The sequence below is a fragment of the Protomyctophum parallelum genome (genome assembly GCF_964188405.1).
Source record: "Protomyctophum parallelum genome assembly, chromosome: 18".
NCBI classification, from domain to species: domain Eukaryota; kingdom Metazoa; phylum Chordata; class Actinopteri; order Myctophiformes; family Myctophidae; genus Protomyctophum; species Protomyctophum parallelum.
The window spans coordinates 37133126-37152519 of NC_139716.1; the positions used below are offsets into that span (position 1 = coordinate 37133126).

Sequence of the window (19394 nt, forward strand, 5' to 3'; positions counted from 1 at the left end):
GTATTACTGTTGTGATGGAGATGCGATGGTCCTTCCACAGAGTGAAAGCACATTAGCCCATTAACACCGGGAAAGCATCTCAATCATTTTACAATTTTTTAGTTGGCTGTTCAAAAACAGAAGATATACAATCTGCTATTTTGGAACATTTTAAAACACCTTTGAAGACGAAGTGCTATTATTATTCTTTACCCCCATAAAACATGATAATCAGGTATTATGATTATAGGAGGAAGATTTTATTTTAGTTTTAGTTTATTTTCTTAAAAAAAAGAAGAAAAAAAGAAAAAGTGTACATAAAGTGTTAAAATTATATTTTTATGAGGCCACACCTACAAGTTCATTTAGTATACCTTATCAAGGCTTTCAGGAAGGAACCAAAAATACACTGGCAAGACATATTTGCAATAACCACACCTGGGGGTCTATTAGACTCTAATAGACCTAGATCTAGGTGTGCCCCGAGATTTTTAGGCTATGAAAAGTGTGCCCTGGCACAAAAAAGGTTGGGAAACACTGTATTAGAGTAATGTTAACTCCATAGATATTAGATACATACAAAACAGAACATGTACAAAACTATGGCCCGCCATATTTAAAGTGTGAGAACTAGTGAAGGCATTAGTGGAGTCGGCCTCGTGCAGGTGGTAATGGGTTAGGGATTACACAGTGAATTAAAATCTGTCTCATTTTTCCGCCAAACCAAACGGAGCCCTTTAATGTTAGCATGTCTTGTTGTCTGCCCTGAGGCGTCCGGCTAGCAGACGTAACATGATGGATATTGACACAATTTGGTGCCAAAACAACAAGATGTTTCCTCATTGTTACAGTGCAGTGTTTGTTAGCCAAAAAAACACCCATGAAAACATCATGCAGTTGTTAGCTGGACGCTCTGATGCTTTTGAGTTGGACCAATTACATCATATTTACATATTGATGTTGGAATGTAGTAAGATCATAAAAACATTCTTGCGCACTTTGTAAATTCTCCTGACAAGAAACTCTCCAACTCTCCGAGACTGTACATGTCTCAGCGTCTTTAAAGCCCGTTGAGCTGAAAGGGACTTTTTGGGTTAGATCTTAATATTATTTATTCTGTCACAGTGGTTCACAAACATTTTGGCTTGAGACCGGGTCCCGAGCCAGTGTTTTGGAACCAGTGCTACATGATGCGGCACAACGCCAATGTTTTACTTCTATTTTATTATCATTAGCGCTCCAGGACTACCTCGCCAACAGTCAGGCTATGAGTAGAGAAGTATTGCACTAATTCAATCCCTCGCCATGCAGCAATGTGTTAATTACACATGGACGGCAAAGCGCTAAAGTCTAAATTCACACTGTGTGTGCATGAGCCAAGCTATGGGCATTTAAACCTGTTTTATATTTAGTTGCAGGTAGGGCAGTGTCATGTAGTTGTTAGCTGAATGCTCTGATGCTTTTGAGTTGGACCAATTACATCATATTTACATATTGATCTTGGAATGTAGTTAGATCAGCTGGTTGCAGCGCTCAGGGAGTGGCTACCAGCTAGAGGTTGAGTGTCTTGCTCAGTTTGGCACACATTGCTGAGGGCTAAAGTTTTATCTGGGACCTTTGCCTTCCCCAGGCGGACTCTCTCACCATTCAACCTCACGCTATGGCCGCCCAAAGAAACGCTGAACGCCAAAAGAAAGAAACAACCTCCTTAGGAGCCCATGCATGCTAGCAGCCATGCAGCAACTGGTGCTGAGACAGGACAGAGGGTGTCGACTGGAGGAAGGTGTGAGGGGCTTTGTTATAGGCTACAGCAGTCGGTGGGTCAGAGGGTCGACAGTATATGGCTCCCCTTAAAGAGCCACAAATCACATTCGTTCATGTGACTCACGGGACCATAATTCACATCGTTTTATCATCAAGTTCTCTTATGTCCACAAAAGAGGAGTGTTAAATTCAAAGCATAACTTCAGAGGGGAGGGGGGGGGGGGGGGGGTAGTGAAGTTGGCGTGGCGGCCCACTGACTCCGGGGGTCAGATGTCTCCCCCGCAGCCTTTGATGTTTTGGGAATCGGTGGGTTTGGCAACGCACCGCGGGGTAATCTGATCTGTGGTCAGCCTGTTCTTATTTGTTTTATTTCCCACGTCCGAGCTGCTCACCTCCAACATCTGGACGTTTACTGTAGAAAAACTAACACGTGTGTGTGTGTGTGTGGCAGATGTACAAGCTCACGGCGCATCACTTTGCGAATACAAATGTTGAATCATTTAGATATTCTTTTAACACAAAGCGTATTTTGGGCAGGTCCCTCATGGCACATTTTCAGATGGGCCGTTTCCGCGGCCAAATAGATATACGTTTGGGGTTCCGTGGCATGAAAACGTTTTGAGAACTACTGATTTAGAAGGCATTTGTAGAATGGGCCCCTGCAGGTCATAATAAGGTAAACCCCCAATGTAGCTACTGTATAATGAATGGGTGAATGGTTTAAATGTGGCTTTGGCTATGTTTCTCGGCCCAAATGCACCATTTACGCATGCACGCATGCAAACAAAGATGCATGTATTCACATACCTCTTGCTACAGGTACACACACACACACACACACACACACACACACACACACACACACCGGGATGTGTTTAGGTAGCTTTGTGCTGTGTTGTGGAACAATGCATTTAAGAGCGGGTTAGCTGTGGTTTTCTGGTGCTCTATAAGCTGTACAATATACCGTACGGACATGATGAATGTCCTCATTGTGGGAGTGTGTGTGTGTGTGTGTGGGGGGGGGGGGGGGGGGTGACATCATATATGCTCTGAATGCTCTCTGGGCTCCTTATACTGCCACCGAGACCTAGTACAGAGATGGGGGATGGGTGGAGAGGAGAGGAGAGAGGAGGAGGAGGAGGAGGATGGAGGGGAGATGAGGAGAGGAGAGGAGAGAGGAGGAGAATGGAGGGGAGATGAGGAGAGGAGAGGCAGAGAGAAGGAGAATGTAGGGGAGGAGAGGAGAGGCAGAGAGAAGGATAATGGAGGGGAGATGAGGAGAGGAGAGGCAGAGAGAAGGAGGATGGAGGGGAGATGAGGAGAGGAGAGGCAGAGAGGAGGAGAATGGAGGGGAGGAGAGGAGAGGAGAGGCAGAGAGAAGGAGAATGGAGGGGAGATGAGGAGAGGAGAGGCAGAGAGAAGGAGAATGGAGGGGAGATGAGGAGAGGAGAGGCAGAGAGAAGGAGAATGGAGGGGAGATGAGGAGAGGAGAGGCAGAGAGAAGGAGAATGGAGGGGAGATGAGGAGAGGAGAGGCAGAGAGAAGGAGAATGGAGGGGAGATGAGGAGAGGAGAGGCAGAGAGAAGGAGAATGGAGGGGAGATGAGGAGAGGAGAGGCAGAGAGAAGGAGAATGGAGGGGAGATGATTATTATAGGGGCGGCAGTGGCTCAGGGGTGGATGGTTACTGTGATGTTCCCAGTTCTATCAAGGACTCCCCCAGAGTTATAGTGTCAAAGTGTCCTTGAGCAGGACGCTCGGCTGAACGCCTCATTGCTCCCGATGTGCAGGTTGGTGCCTTGCATGGTTTCCTCCGCCATCGATCTATGCAAAGCACCTTGGATAAAGGCGCTATATAAATCTCCATTTACCATTTAGAGGAGGAGAGGAGAGCAGAGGAGAGGGAGAATGGATGGGGCTTTGAAGGGTATAGCAGATCTACAAGCTCTCAACATGTCATGCTGCAATGCATTGTGCGCTTGTAGATCAGATATTTTGATCTGAATATCAATATCAATCTATTTTGAATTAATTGAAAATATAATGTAAAATAAACAACTCAATCTTTTTTTTTTTCACGTTCGAATTTCGAGCCATCGAACAAATGCCATGGCTTCGATGATTTATTTTGTGGGTCAGCCCTAACTACAGTGGCTTTGTGGTTAGCCCTGGGACTGGGTCGGGGTTCCATCCCCCTCCAGGTCATACCAAAGAAACATGGGACCCAGTGCCTCCCTGCTTGGCACTCAGCATCATCAACGGTTGGATTGGGGCAAGTCCTTGAGACGTATACAGTACCAGCGTCATGTCCAGGGGCTGTACTGTACTTGTACAATCAAACTGCCTCACGCTATGGAAACAGGAGACAGGCTCCTGCCCTATGGGCCCCATGGCTAGGCAAGGCTTTATACTTACTTACTAACTACAGTACATCATCCAGTACACACACACACACACACACACCACACCACAGCTTTCCATTGGGTCCATTGTTCCACAGACCCAGGGTATTATCTCACTCTCTAGAACTCACTCAGAACAGGATATACAGCATGTCACACACACACACACACACACACACACCCCGCCCTGCCTGACCAATGACAGCCCAGAGCCCAACGGACCGCTCGGAAAGTATGCCGTCCACTTCCTGTGAAAACATTCCAGCGCTCATTGTTTTGGTTTGTCTTGTTGCCGTGGCGTAACGGCGACACCAGAACGCTGAACAAAGGTTGTCCACGCCTGGTCCAGAGTTCTCACCAGTGGATACTACAGTGCACAGTAGCACGGTGGTACACATTTGTTTTGGGGCGCTATCCCTTCCTTTGCCCGGCTTTGTGTGTGTGTGTGCGATGTTTCCATTGGCTGAGCAAAGTACATATTGAGGATAAAAATCACACCTGTGTGAAGTGAGCGGCGCTCTTATCGTCTTACAACATCAATTACGACATAATGTTTGTTTAAGCAACGGGTGCTAACGTTTGTTTTAGTCCTCAACACAAACATTACATTTCTCTTTATTGTCCTTGGCGTTTTCTTAAACAAGCATCGTTGAAAAACAAACGCGCCCCGCAAAAAGTGGGAAATTGAAGACACCAATTCTGATTGGCCGGAATGACAGAAAAGTGAGGACGCCAATTGTGATTGGTCGGAATGTTATGATGTATTCACTTCACACAAGTGTGATTTATTTTTTATTTTTTTTAGATTTCCCCTCCAATGCATGGCTTTTGAAGTCACAAGCTCTTGTTAATGCATTTCAGTATTCAATATTTATAAAAGACACACTTTCACTTTAAAATAAATAAATATATATTTTATTATTTTTCCAAACGTAGCAAAGAAAATTGCAGTTCTACAAGCTCACGACGTGTCGCAATACGCTGACGTTGTGAGCTTGTAGATCTGCTAATTCTCCTACTTTTGTGTGAAACTGTGTAGTATGATGAAGTAGGACGTTAATGCCCCCCCATAAAAATAAACGGAAGGTTGAAATTTGGCCGACAGCTGCCATACTCATTCTTAAGGGCCTTGCAAATGGGGAGCAATAAAACGTGCCTATAGTTCAATGAACTATAGGCACGTTTTATTGCTCCCCGTTTGCCAGCATAAAATGAATTAAATGGGTTTTCAATGTAATGAGTCCCGGGATGCACGGATGCTCTTATAGATGAGTCCCAAGGTCATTTGATGAGTCCAATTTCAGCGAGTCATATTTTGTCATTTTTACAAATTACAGCATTTAACTCCCATTTCATTTTATGTGGTTATAGTCATGTAGAAAACAGAAGAAGAAATGATTATAACTAAAGCTAGTGTGTGTGTGTTTTACTGTACATGCTGAGTACAGTAGTGCATCGCGTGGATGCAGTGGTCCTTGTTTTATTGCGTCCCTTAACTATGAATGAGACCTGCGTTTTTGCTCAGAAGTCGCGTTGCGACAACGCAAGTGTCACGTGAGCGCTGTCCCGTGAATTTCTTATGCGCGTGCTCGTTTCGTGCACACGCCCGCGACTCACCAGACCTGGATTCGGTTTAGCTTTATTTTTACGCTTTACTTTGTCGCAGCCCTCTTGAGCAGACCTGTAGCAGACCGTTAGCAGACCGTTAGCAGACCTGTCGTTGATCCAGACCTGTAGCAGACCTGTAGCAGACCGTTAGCAGACCGTTAGCAGACCTGTCGTAGACCTGTCTTTGATCCAGACCTGTAGCAGACCTGTCGTTGATCCAGACCTGTAGCAGACCTGTAGCAGACTGTTAGCAGACCGTTAGCAGACCTGTCGTTGATCCAGACCTGTAGCAGACTGTTAGCAGACCGTTAGCAGACCTGTCATTGATCCAGACCTGTAGCAGACCTGTAGCAGACTGTTAGCAGACCGTTAGCAGACCTGTCGTTGATCCAGACCTGTAGCAGACCTGTAGCAGACTGTTAGCAGACCTGTCGTAGACCTGTCTTTGATCCAGACCTGTAGCAGACTGTTAGCAGACCGTTAGCAGACCTGTCGTTGATCCAGACCTGTAGCAGACTGTTAGCAGACCGTTAGCAGACCTGTCGTTGATCCAGACCTGTAGCAGACCTGTAGTTGATCCAGACAACAACGTGTGCGTTCCTCGCTCCCCGTTTGCAAGGCCCTTTAACCACAGCGCTGAAGATGAATGATGACTCATTTCTCCAAAGTGCCATCAACAAAGTTCTGAACTAATACTTTTTCCATGTTTATTTACCGCTATGTTTTCATTTTAGCTGTCTAATCAGGACCCTAAATGAGACCTTAGACACCTGTGTTTAGTTTAGTGCACTTACCTGGTAGGAAGGAACCTAATGATAACCTCTGCGTAATAACCCCTGATTTAAGACATCCCTGCTTCATACAAGAGAGAGAGGGAGAGAGAGGTGGGGGTGGGGGAGAGAAGGCAGATAAATGACAGGATTCATGTTATTGTTTGAGACACACATAGGGTTATTTTGGGCCGTGGCTGAATCCGCCATTCTTTCATGGGGTGAAAACAGCACAGCATACACATTGTTACACTGTATGGTGAAGTATTGTGCAGGCGATTGCAACAATGAAACAATGAGTAATCACAGTTTATTTTTATCAGGGTCAAACAAGGAATCACGTGACATTCATCCCCTTTCCCCTATTGGCTCATACTAGGACATGGTGTACAGTATGTGTAGCCAGACGAATAGGAGGGTTGGAGACAGACAGAAAATCTGACCGTCTTTGACCGTCACGCGCTACGTCCGTCCGGAGAAACTCTCCCGTCAGGTGAAAAGAAGCAGCTTGGACTCCTCATGCATAGAAGAAAGCATGAGGCCAGTCCACTGCCCCCCCAGGTTGACAGAGGAAGTGTAGCGCCCAGGATTACATTAGATAATTGACACTGGGTGAAAAAATGGGTTGCAAAATTGTGGGATAAAAAACTAAACAAAAAAACATAAGCTGCATTAATCCTGGGTTGTGGTGCTGTTGTCCCCAGGTGGATTATGACAACCATCCTCTGTACAAGCATGGTAAAGCCCTATCCACACCAAAGGGTCAAGACGGTTTTAGCGTTGTCCCTGCGGTGTGATATGACTTGACCCTCGTTGACCCTAGTGATCAACGCATGGAATTCAATGGCCCAAACCACACCAAAAGGTCGAGACGGTTTTAGCAGCCGTTTGGACCCAAGGAGTTGTATGGTGCCCCTTTGGTCTGGTTAGGGCTTAAGACATGGAAACATCTCTGCCACTGTGTGTGCGCATCTGCGTGCGTGCGACTGCGTGTGTGTGCACGCAGGCTGCAGGGTGTCAAAAGTTCATGTAATGGGCCAGGGCGCCACCACGGCGAGCAGCGTAAAACACGCTCTGTATTTCTTTCTTCCTGACCCGTCTTGTTTTTTTTTCCTCAATAACGAAAAGAAAGGAGAGGTTTGATAGAGGAGGGGAAACCCCATCAGCTGCTGCTGCTGCTGCTGCTGCCTGGGAAAGAACACAACACAACAGAAGAGAGCAGAGCAGAGCAGAAAGGAGGGAATTTGTTTTTATTAGACGGGTGGAAAAATTAGCCGATGGTTCCCCCAGGGCGTGTCGGCAGCACTATGATGTCATGGCACTGTGCGTGTGTGTGTGTGCGTGTGCGTGCGTGTGCGTGTGCATCTGGCTCGTACTTAGCTTAATAGCCAGTGTGGAAAATTGGGGAAGGGCAAAGAGAGAAAGCAGGTAACACACACACCCATTTATGTTACTATTTTAGCATTGGCGTTTTGACCAAACAGCCAACCCACGCATTCACATTATCGTGGGTGTCGTGTCATTGTGGATTTGTAGATCAGCTATTTTTGGTGCTTAGTAACAAGGTATAAAACCAGGCGTAACGTAACTCCCACCCCTATAACGTCTGATGAATATGAGATTCCATAATTCTGCAATATTACATGCTCTTGTGTCCTTCTGCAGTAGACTTATTTTTGGTGATTTGCACCTAGGGTGTCGGCCTTCTGGGTGATATACTGTATCCTGGAGCCGAATTCCGGTGGCTAGCCTATCTGTATAACAAAGGAGTTTGTTGACATGAAGAAAACAGACGGGTTGATCAAAGACTTTGGTTTTACATATGCAATAAATGTCGACACCCCACGCCAATGTGAAGTGCTTAAGTAGTGACCAAGAATACAATCAGTTGGTCAGTTGGGCGCAAGCCTACATGGGAGACGTCAGCCACTTTGCTGGCTGGCGTGAGTCTGTCTATGCTGTAAGCTGTACTTCGTTGAAATAAACAACTCATGGAACATCGAATCTCGTCTGTCTGCCGTGCACATTTCCTCCTCTGTACGGTATAAAATATACATCACGTCTATGTGCCTAATTATGATCCAATTACAATGCCAAGCTAAGGGTGTCGTCACAATGTCCATCTGGCCCTCACAAGTGTAGTAATACTGCACACACACACACACACACACACACACACACACACACACACACATACACACAGTGTGAATGCTTTTGTCTGTGTGCGTCACAGTTTGCACTTTTCATGGCAACAAAACCTAAATGAAAATAATCACATTGATTGACACAGGTGCCTGATGCACTGTGCACGTCACACAAACTGCACGCTTTACATGCATGCACGCACACATGTAAGTACGTGCACGCACGCACGCACGCACGCACTCACGCACTCACGCACACACACACACACACACACACACACACACACACACACACACACACACACACACACACACACACACACACACGCACACAGCATGTCAGTGTTTGGCATCCAAAGTGGGTTGAACGAAAAGCATCCCGACATGTAAAACAGGCTCTACTAACCACAATACCCTCCCTCCTCTTTGTCCAAATCAAATCTCTCTTTCGCTACACAGTTGGCATAAGAGTGGCATAAGAGTGTGGGAGTGAAACTTGTATTTCACTACACCAATAACCGTGCAGAGGGGCGTCTCTCCAAATTTGGTGACGTCGGTATTCTCCGCTGTTTTCTAGCGGAGAGGGGAGGAGGAGGAGGGGGGCGGGGGCGGGGGCACAGATCGGTGAACCAATAGGATCCACCGGCTGTTTTGTCCGGCAAATTTGGATCCGCCCCTCCGGAGCAGGGATCACACACAGAAGGACTGTTTTGCCTTTGGCGAGTGTGTGCCATTCTGATGTCATTTACTACATGATATTTGTAGTACAGTAATATTTTGATTGATGTTGCACGACTCTTTTATACTCTTACTGTACTTTTTATTACATTATAATTTTACTAACTTGTAGCTTATGAAAAGATTATTTTTTGGCTTTTTCTGCCTTTATTGATGGGTTGAAAGTAGACTGACGTTGGGGAGAGAGATGGGGGATGACATGCGGCAAAGGCCGGCTGTATCGGGACTCGAACCCGCGGCACGCCGTCAGGCTGGCTCGGCAGCCTAGGTGCCCAGACGGTTGAGCTAACCGTCCGGGCCATTAATTGATTTTTTTTAATCCATTCCTAGATCAGTGGTTCATAAACCGTTTTAATTTCAATGAACCCCATTACTGTGAGAGTGAAAGTGAGAGCTATAGATCTGCTATTTTCAGTTTGTTTATACATTTGATAACTTGAAATGGGACATTCTGCATAATGAGTACTTTTAAATGCATTTTAATGCCAATACTCTTATATTTTAACTCGAATGCATTTAGAATTCCGGACTTTTACTTGTAACGGAGTATTCCCATATTGCAGTATTGATATACTTTTACTTAAGTAAAACATTTGAGAACTCCCCCCCCCGCCCCCCCCCCCCCCCCCCTTGAGCTTGGGATTAAAACCTTTGAAACAAATGACCATACTTATTCTGGTCGTTTTGCATTCACTTATCTCATTCTGGACGGGAACCCCTTTTGGTGTTTTAACTAAGCATTATGTTCTACTTTAGCTATTGATAAATAGCAGATCTACAAAATCATAGCACGCCACTCGGTGGCACGCTATGATTTTGTAGAGCTTTTAGGTCTGCTATTTATGAAAAACCCTGTGAAAATGCAGCACAAATCTTTGAATATATATTCTTTCAGAAGACTTTTTTCTTTTTAATTTTCGACGTCAGGCCTAATGGGAAATCTCTCTCTCTCTCTCTCTCTCTCTCTCTCTCTGTCTATGTCTCTGTCTCTGTGTCTCTCTCTCTGTCTCTCTCCCCAGTGTGTGGCAGTGACCTGGCCCAGGGTGGGTTCTTTGTGCGCCAGGGCGAGTACATCTGCACGCAGGACTACCAGCGGCTGTACGGCACGCGCTGCTTCAGCTGCCAGGAGTTCATCGAGGGGGAGGTGGTGTCGGCGCTGGGCAAGACCTACCACCCGCGCTGCTTCGTCTGCGCCGCCTGCAAGTAAGCTAAACCAACGCACCTGACCTGACGGGACACACCCTGAGGTGCGAGGGCCTCGGAGACCGCAGGCGTTTCGTTCTCACAAGAAATAAGAAACGCTTGGGCAAAAGGAGCGACATTTTCTTGGTCTAGGAGTGGGAGTTTTTAAACATCAGACAACGATGCACAGACAGTGCAGTAGCTACGTTTTCGGACACAAACGGGCTTATTTATATATTCCAAAAGTCTAATTATCCTTTTTGGGGGATAATGTAATATCACTTATAATATGCCTATATCTCTCATTTGGCTGACCCATTTTTCAGTTAAATTATTTTGTTTGTAGTTACTGCACTTTGGCTTTATAGGGCGGCGTGTTAGAAGTTAGAACCCATAGTGAGAGTACTTTGAGTAGGCCTCATGTGGAGAACCACTGGTTTATAGATCAGTGGTTCCCAAAGTGGGGCCAGGGGTCCTTGAGGGAGTTCCAGGGGGTCCCCAGCTAAATGATAGTTTGGAACCAAATGGACCCTTATGGGTCTGTAACTCTGAGAGTGTACAAATGGAACCAAGTGGGGTCCATTTGGTTCCATTTGTAAATGGTAAATGGTGCATTTATATAGCGCCTTTATCCAAGGCGCTTTACAGAGATTGAGCATTACATTCACCCATTCACACACACATTCATACACCGATGGCAGCGGAAACCATGCAAGGCACCAACTAGCACATCGGGAGCAATTAGGGGTTCAGTGTCTTGCTCAAGGACACTTCGACAGTAACTCTGGGGGAGCCCGGGTTCGAACTGGCAACCTTACGGTTACCATCCAGGCACTCTACCCCTGAGCCACCGCCGCCCCGGTATTTGTACACAATTGAGTTAAATTAACATTGATGTTACAATATAAATTGGAGTCCCAGAGATAGAAATGCCATTAAATCGGGGTCTGTAGACTAATATGTGTCAAACTGGGGGTCCTTGAAATTAAACTGGTTGAGAATCAATGCTCTCTTGGGGTTCCCTGGCATATCTTTTCAAATGGGGCTCCGCGGGGCTAATTAGTTCCAAACGTGGGGGTCCTTGACATGAAGACGTTTGGGAACCACTGGTTTAGATGACTGGCACGTGAGAAAAACGGCAGAAATGGCACTCAACAACATGGCACGTCGACAACGTCCTCCATTGAGACAAAAGCTCCCCTGTGGTTTTACGGTTGAACAGATCGGAACAGGGAGCGGCCATGCGTCAGTGTCATCGGTGTCATGTACAGTAGGCTACAGTATACTGTAACCGACCGTAAGGCTTTCTGTGACATGGCAGAATGTCCTCTCGCTCCCTATGGTATATTCATATCTGCTGGTATGAGCACAAGCACATACTGTCCACACCGCTGTGTAGATGGGTGGGTGCTGCACACGTGTGTGCGTCAACGCATGCAGGGGAGCCGCTGCGCACACGTGTACGCACGCCTTTCACTGCCACGTGCCACGTGCCCGCTGACCATGCAAGGGTGTGTGCTCATAGTTGTGCGTGTGTGTGTGTGTGTGTGGTTTGTGTGTGACATATCGAAAGGCCCTCGCCAATGCCCTCGTCTCTCTCTCTCTCTCTCTCAGAGAGCCAGAGTGTTGTGTTGTAATATGCGAGGTTGGTAATACGATCTCCGTCCCGGTGCCCTCGCATAACAAACGTGTGTTTTTGTGGCGTCCTATATGGAAACACAGGGTCATTGTGAAACGCACAGATATAGACTTTTACTACCGCAAAGAAACAGCCAGTGGCCGTGTTGCCTGGCCTGCCTATTATAAGCCACTATATTATTTGCCACTCACTTTAAGCACGCGCATACCCTCTATACAAGGACACCCAAATCTCTGCAGACCCCCACCTGAAAATGTCTTGTGCCAGGGAGCCACGCACTCGTTTTTTGTTGTTAAAATGCTTCCCTTTTTCTTTTTGAGTAGTTTTTTTCAAAATAGCTGATCTACAAGCTCACAGCACGGTGCGTTGTAGAGCTTGTAGATTGTTTTCTTGGACCCCGGTTGCCTATTTCTCTCCGCAAATCTGGCAACACTGGTCAGTGGTGCCCGGAATGACAGAGAATGTCTTACACAAGAACTATTTCAGTTGGTCAACCGCATGCCAACCAACCGCTGTTGTTATAGGCATGTTGTTTTAAGCGGAAAATAACGTGCAATCTTTTCAACAATGTTCAGATTTCCTGAAATCTCCCATAGGGGGGGATTTTCTAAAGAGTTTCGACACACGTTTCTTGCACAAACTGACGATGCATCTCATCGTGTTTTTCTGCTTGAAAGTCTGTCTGTCTGGTCCGTCCGTCTGTCCGTGATTGGGGTCTTCTTGGCTGTGACGGTGACAGCGTCTCTTGCTTAGAGTGTAATCCATCAGGTCAGCTGGTCAGCTGGCTGCAGGTTGTACACATGGCAGTGAATCAGTCGTCCCATCATACTTAACCCCCCCCCGTCCCCGTCCCCGTCCCGTCGCCCACCCCGCCCCCAGGCCTTGACAGCCAGCACTCCCACCACGGCCAAGAGTTACAACACGCATTCAGTGCCACTGAGACACAGAGTGGATTTAGATGGAGCTACCGTGAACATTTTAACACATGAATATTTTAAAAAGTACTTTTTAAGCCTCTGTTAACAGGACCGTAGACTGACAGGAAATGGCTCCTATGCCAGCGGACCGGGCCAGAAATATTTGCAAGTGTTGACCTAATATGAAAATATAATATGCAGCTACAGCCTAATCCAACCGTAGAAGCAGCCAGGTTTGTGATCATCGTCCACCGTTTATTTTCTCTGGCAGATATATTTCCAGCTGCATCTGATCTGATCTGCCTCAGGTCACTGTGGTAAAAAACTGCATTGATACTAGTGTTGATTTTGACAGCATTTGTTAAAAAATATATACTGTATATATATATTTTGAATACATTTTCATTTAGTTTTTGTCATCTGAAATGCTTTAGTCTAGTCTAGTATCTAGTCAACTAAATCTACAGTCAACAGATTTTGTTTTGTAATAATCAAAATGTGCACAGTAATAGTAACTAAAGTTTTGAAATAAATGTAGTGGAGTAAAATATATATTTGCCGCTCAAATGTAGTGCAGTAGAAGTAAAACTATTGCAAATGGGAAATACTCCAGTATAGTAAAACAATAAAAATAAAATGTACTTAGTTACTTTACACCACTGGTAATTCCAAGGCTCTTTGCATAGATTGTGTATTCCATTCACCCATTCACACACCAATGGCGGAGGAAACCGTGCAAGGCACCAACCTGCACATAATATAGGAGCAATTAGGGGTTCAGCTTGCTCAAGGACACTTCGACACTCCCTCTGGGGGAGCCCACAGGGATCGAACTGGGAACCTCGCGGTTTTCTCATCCTGCTGTTCTACCAGCTACTCTACCCCAGAGCCATGCCTTTAATAGCTTGTTTTGATGCTCTTTGTGTGTTGATGTGTCTTCTCCTTCTCTCTGTGTCACTTTTGCAGACAGCCGTTCCCGGCCGGCGACAGAGTGACTTTCAACGGCAAGGAGTGCATCTGCCAAAAGTGTACCCAGCCGCTGCCCGACAACAGCCCTGCTCCCATACAGGCCGTCCACAGTCAGTACACGCACGCACGCACGCACGCACACATACAGAGAGAGAGTCTATCCTTTTTCTGTTTCTCATCCATTGCCAGTCTTTTTGCCTTTTTGTGTGTAGAGTTTTCCGTTTGCTCAGTCAGTTCCAGTGGATCCTTTTCACTTTGTCACTTTGTTGTCATCCCTCATACTCACATGGGGGACAGTCCTGCCTTTGTGTCAACCGTCCATTTCACTTGACTCAGCACGCTGTCTCTCTCTTTCCCTCCGTCTCCCCCTACCCACCCCTCCTTCACCCTCTGTCTCTCTGCTGTTCTCTCCATGTCTCTCGTCTTCCCTGCTATAACCATCTTCGTCCTGTCTGTCTGTCTGTCTGTCTGTCTGTCTGTCTGTCTGTCTGTCTGTCTGTCTGTCTGTCTGTCTGTCTGTCTGTCTGTCTGTCTGTCTGTCTGTCTGTCTGTCTGTCTGTCTGTCTGTCTGTCTGTCTGTCTGTCTGTCTGTCTGTCGTTCCTCTCTTCCTGTCTGTCCACACTTACCTCTCTTCCACATTATCCCTCCTTCCATTCCTCCCTGTCTGTCTGTCTCCCTCTCCCTCCCTGTCTGTGTGTCTCCTGGCTCCCACAGCCTCTCCCTCTCTCTCTTACAGCACATGACATGATACCTATTACCTGCTGCCATGTGGACGTACTGATGCAGCGTATGTCTTAACCTCATCTGTCTACTGCAGTGCTTCCCAAAGCTTTCAGCTCCAGACCCAAAGAGACATTAGACCTTTTGCCTGCATGGGACCCAAACTAGTGAAAATAGCAGATCGGATTATTATTATTTTTGTCAGGTGTAGGAAAAGGAAATGGGATTTTTACTCGAGTCGTGACACATAAAAATTGGACCGTGACCCACAAATGGGTCCCGACCCCTTGTTTGGGCAACAGTGGTACTGTACCTGCTTCTATTCTATTCTGTACTGCGTGTATAATGGGTTTCTTATGATCTCTCTCTCTCTCTCTCTCTCTCTCCCCCCCATGCAGACTGCTGTGGCTGTGGAAAGGAGTTTAAGAATGAGCAGTCCCTGGTGGCTCTGGAGAAGCACTGGCACCTGGGCTGTTTTAAGTGCAAGGTGTGCAACAAGGTGCTCAACGCAGAGTACATCAGCAAGTACGTTACATTACACTCCTCCTCTCAGCTATAGTGATGGAACGTTTTTTTACATATTCCATAAATGAAAAAGATCAGGAAGAACGTACATGTTGTTATACCTCAGATTACGATTCCTGCAGCCCTTTTGCAGAGGCACAGTAACTGAACATAACCAGTCTGTGTTCACATTCAGTTCTCATTTGAGAACATCTGAGAGGGAACACTGGCTGCTTCAGCACTAATATGGTGGAGGAGATTAAATTATAGATGGAAACGGCAATGGAATATTTATCCCACACTAAGCCGAATTAATGCATTTCCTTTTGGGATATAAAATGTAGGCCGTCTGATATTATTAACATTTTGGGTACATTTGTCCAAACGGGTTAACATGTTTAAAAGATTTTGAAAATGTTTAACATTTATTACTTTCTATATAAAACAACTTGTATGTCGGCTATTTTCAGTATTTGTCGTACAGATTATATATAGGGCCTCACGTGGTTAGGAAAATGTCCACCCCTTTGTAAAAAAATAAAAAACCCTGGACAGAAAAAGTATTATGTATATAGATTTTGATGACTGATAGTTAAGCACTGTAGCTACAAGTGCATGTACTGTAGTACTCTATCTTCACATATTATCTTCATCTTGGCGGTTGTCTTGTCCTCTGAAGCCCTAGCTGTGTTATGACTTATCATCATGGTATATTTGTAATCATTATCTGTATAGTATATAAGTCGTTGTGTCACTGCACTAGTACTGACACACAGTGAGCAAACACCATCTCAACTCCCTTTGGTTTGGCTTCACGGTCGGTCACACTCACAGGCCACACACAGCCTGGTCCAGGCTGTGTGACACTGTTGGAAACATACTGTAACAAAACCTTGTGTTACTAATATTGCCCCCCCTTTCCATACGTGTAACATTTCTATAACGTTTGGGGGGGGACAGACTTGTAACAAACGGGACCCTTACGGCCTAATGCATATCAAATGGGGATCCTTAAAAAACAAAAAAAGCTGTGCGTGTACAGCCTTGTTACAAATGTAAACTGCTTGTGGTCATTATTTGAAAGCCTCAGTAATGTCCATAAATCAGTTGTGAGAGGCCTACAGATTTCAGGAATGCCCAAGCCGAGAGCATACAGTACATGGGCTAAATTCTGTTCAGGCACTACTTGTTGAGTTTCCCAAGCTTGCGCGTCGACTATTGTTTGTGTTCAAGACTTTCTTGAAGATGTTAAATGTGCGTGTGTGTGTGTGTGTGTGTGCGTGCGTGTGTGCGTGTGTGTGTGTGTGTGTGTGTGTGTGTGTGTGTGTGTGTGCGTGTGTGCGTGTACGTGTGCGTGCGTGCGTGCTTGCAGGGATGGGATCCCCTACTGTGAGGTGGATTACCACGCCATGTACGGCATCCAGTGTGAAAGCTGCAAGAAGTACATCACCGGGAAGGTTCTGGAGGTGAGAGACCACACTGACTGACACGTCACACAGCCACATGTCACCCACATTCAATGTAGCCAAGGTTACAATACACAAAATACATCAAACAGAACATTATAAATCAGGGTAAATTACAAAGGAACTTTATACAGAACAACCATCAGTAAAATAAATCAATTGAAGCAGGAGCAATCACTGGTAAAAGATATTCTGGAGCATTCCTTTGAACTGACCGAAGGATGGCAGGGAGCTCCGTTTTAAAGAGTTTTGGGGTTAAAAAAAAAAAGAAGCTGTCTTTCCCAACTCTGTCTGGGCCTGAGGAACCTTGAGCCTTAAGAAATCACTAGAGCGGGTCTGATAGGTGCTATTGTTCAGTTCCATCACGGAGCAAATATTGTCAGGGAGCATCCCAGCAATGGCTTTATATAAAAATAGGTGCCAATGCTTATCTCGCCTCTCAGTCAGAGAGGATAAACCCGAGTTCTCATAAAGTGCACACAGTGATGGGTACCATAACTATCACCAGTAGTCCACCGCAAGGCAGAGTGGTAGACAGTGTCTAGCCGCTGTAAAAGTGAAGGAGCAGCAGACCTATGAATAATGTCTCCGTAGTCCAGGACAGAGAGGAAAGTGGACTCAATAATAGCTTTTTTTTTACTGGAATTTGGTAAACAGAATTTATTAGCAACAACGTGTCTACGTAACAGGTGACGTTATGAAATTATGAGTGAAACAGGAGGCTGGCCAGACTGAGTATGGAAGTGACAAAGCAAATCACGGAACGTATAGAGAATCAGGCTGGGAACCAGGCTGGGAGGAGTTTGATTCCCCCGGCCGGGTCATACCAAATACTATAGAAATGGGGACCCAAGGCCTCCCTGTTTGACACTGATCACTCATCAGTATGGGTTAGATTGGGTGGAACGTATTGTAGATAAGTACTGTTCTATAGTAACATTTTGGTACAGTATTTGTACTTTACTTGAGTATTTCCGATTTCCAAAATATTTTTGCATAATAAGTACTTTCTACTGTTGATACCAATACTTTTTTGTACCTTAAGTAAATGTTACAGTATTAATACTTTTACCTAAGTAAAACATTCGAGTACTTTTTTCCACCACGGAAGAAAACAAACAGGAAAAAAATATGAGATATTTGGGCATGCCTGACACAGAACTCCATATATAGGAATAAAGGGACACACAGAGAGACAGATACAGAAATCTCCAAATATGGGCATAAAAGGGACACAGACAGATGGGTGTGACGGGTACTCTGACGCGGGTACAACGGGTATTGCATAGCCCGGTGGGGCATGGATCTCCAACCTCCATCGTTACCGACTCGGTGCTCTACAGCCGGGCAGCGCTCTAGTTACATATGAATGCAACGTAAATAACCCATTCTGACCTGAGATCAGATTAAAAGAATGTCAGTCGTTCGATTTAAAAAAAAATAGCAGACCTACAAGCTCGTATCGCGCCACTCGGTGGCGCGATATGAGCTTGTAGATCTGCTATTTTTCAATAGCTAAAGCATAACATGATGCTGACACCAAAATGGGTGCCCGTTCAGAATGGGATAAATACAAATAAATACATTTAGCAAAGATGCTAGTTTACATCCATAATCCCCACACAAAACAGGTAGACAGTGAAGCACGGTACACACATCCTAAACCAGATGAATACCCAGCCATCTGTGTTCTATACGTCCTCTGTCTGCTTTCTGGCAGACAGAGGAAGCCCTGTACATTTAGTGAATGTGCACTGCAGTGTAATGCAGTGTAATGCAGTGTGATGCAGTGAGGAGGAGGTCGGAGGGACTAATGGGGGGGAAACCCAGACACTCACACATTATGCATGAGAGGCTGGATGTAGTGCTGCCTGTTTGATGCAGGGATCTTGTAGAGGCACACACAATGTGTACACAATGTCTCTCTCTCTCTCTCTCTCTCTCTCCTGACTCCAGCATCGACATGCTTTCTCCACTTTGGGCTAATAGCTTCGACCCCACTCTATGTTTGAAGGACACACACACACACACACACACACACACACACACACACACACACACACACACACACACACACACACAGACACACACACAGACACACACACACACACACACACACACACACACACACACACACATGTATAATTCACAATAACCCACAAATGCTTGAATACACAGGTGGAGAGAGGCAGACACAACAGTGAGTGGTGAAGCTACACCAGCCTGCATGTACTGTACATACTGTATGCATTATTGCACAGATGATTGACCTGTGCTTCATTAGCTCCACACACACACACACACACACACACACGTACGTGCGTACACACACTGCTTGTGCGGATATCAGCATTTTTGTATGGCATTTTGTTTCCTTTTTACCAGCTTGCTCGAACAGCAGCTGCATGGTGTACAAATCTACATCCATACCCACGATGACTAGTCGTCACTTCTCGTCACTTTTCCCTCATGGGATTCACCCCAACGTGAACTGGAAGCAACCAAGTCATCCGAAACGTTAACATTGCAATATTTAAAACGATCAATTCATTTTGCCGGGTCTAGCAGTTAGAGCAGGGGTCGGCAACCCAAG

At 45.6% G+C, this 19394-nt stretch overlaps 1 protein-coding gene across 1 annotated transcript in view; it reads left to right on the plus strand.

The window, feature by feature from the left end:
• ablim2 (actin binding LIM protein family, member 2) overlaps nucleotides 1–19394 on the plus strand; it is a 92312-nt gene that overhangs the window by 13965 nt on the left and 58953 nt on the right. Inside the window, exons 3-6 of the mRNA XM_083789276.1 lie at nucleotides 10423–10606; nucleotides 14108–14220; nucleotides 15230–15356; nucleotides 16708–16801. Of these exons, the coding sequence (XP_083645402.1) occupies nucleotides 10423–10606; nucleotides 14108–14220; nucleotides 15230–15356; nucleotides 16708–16801 (518 nt within the window). The remainder of the gene's footprint in view (nucleotides 1–10422; nucleotides 10607–14107; nucleotides 14221–15229; nucleotides 15357–16707; nucleotides 16802–19394) is intronic.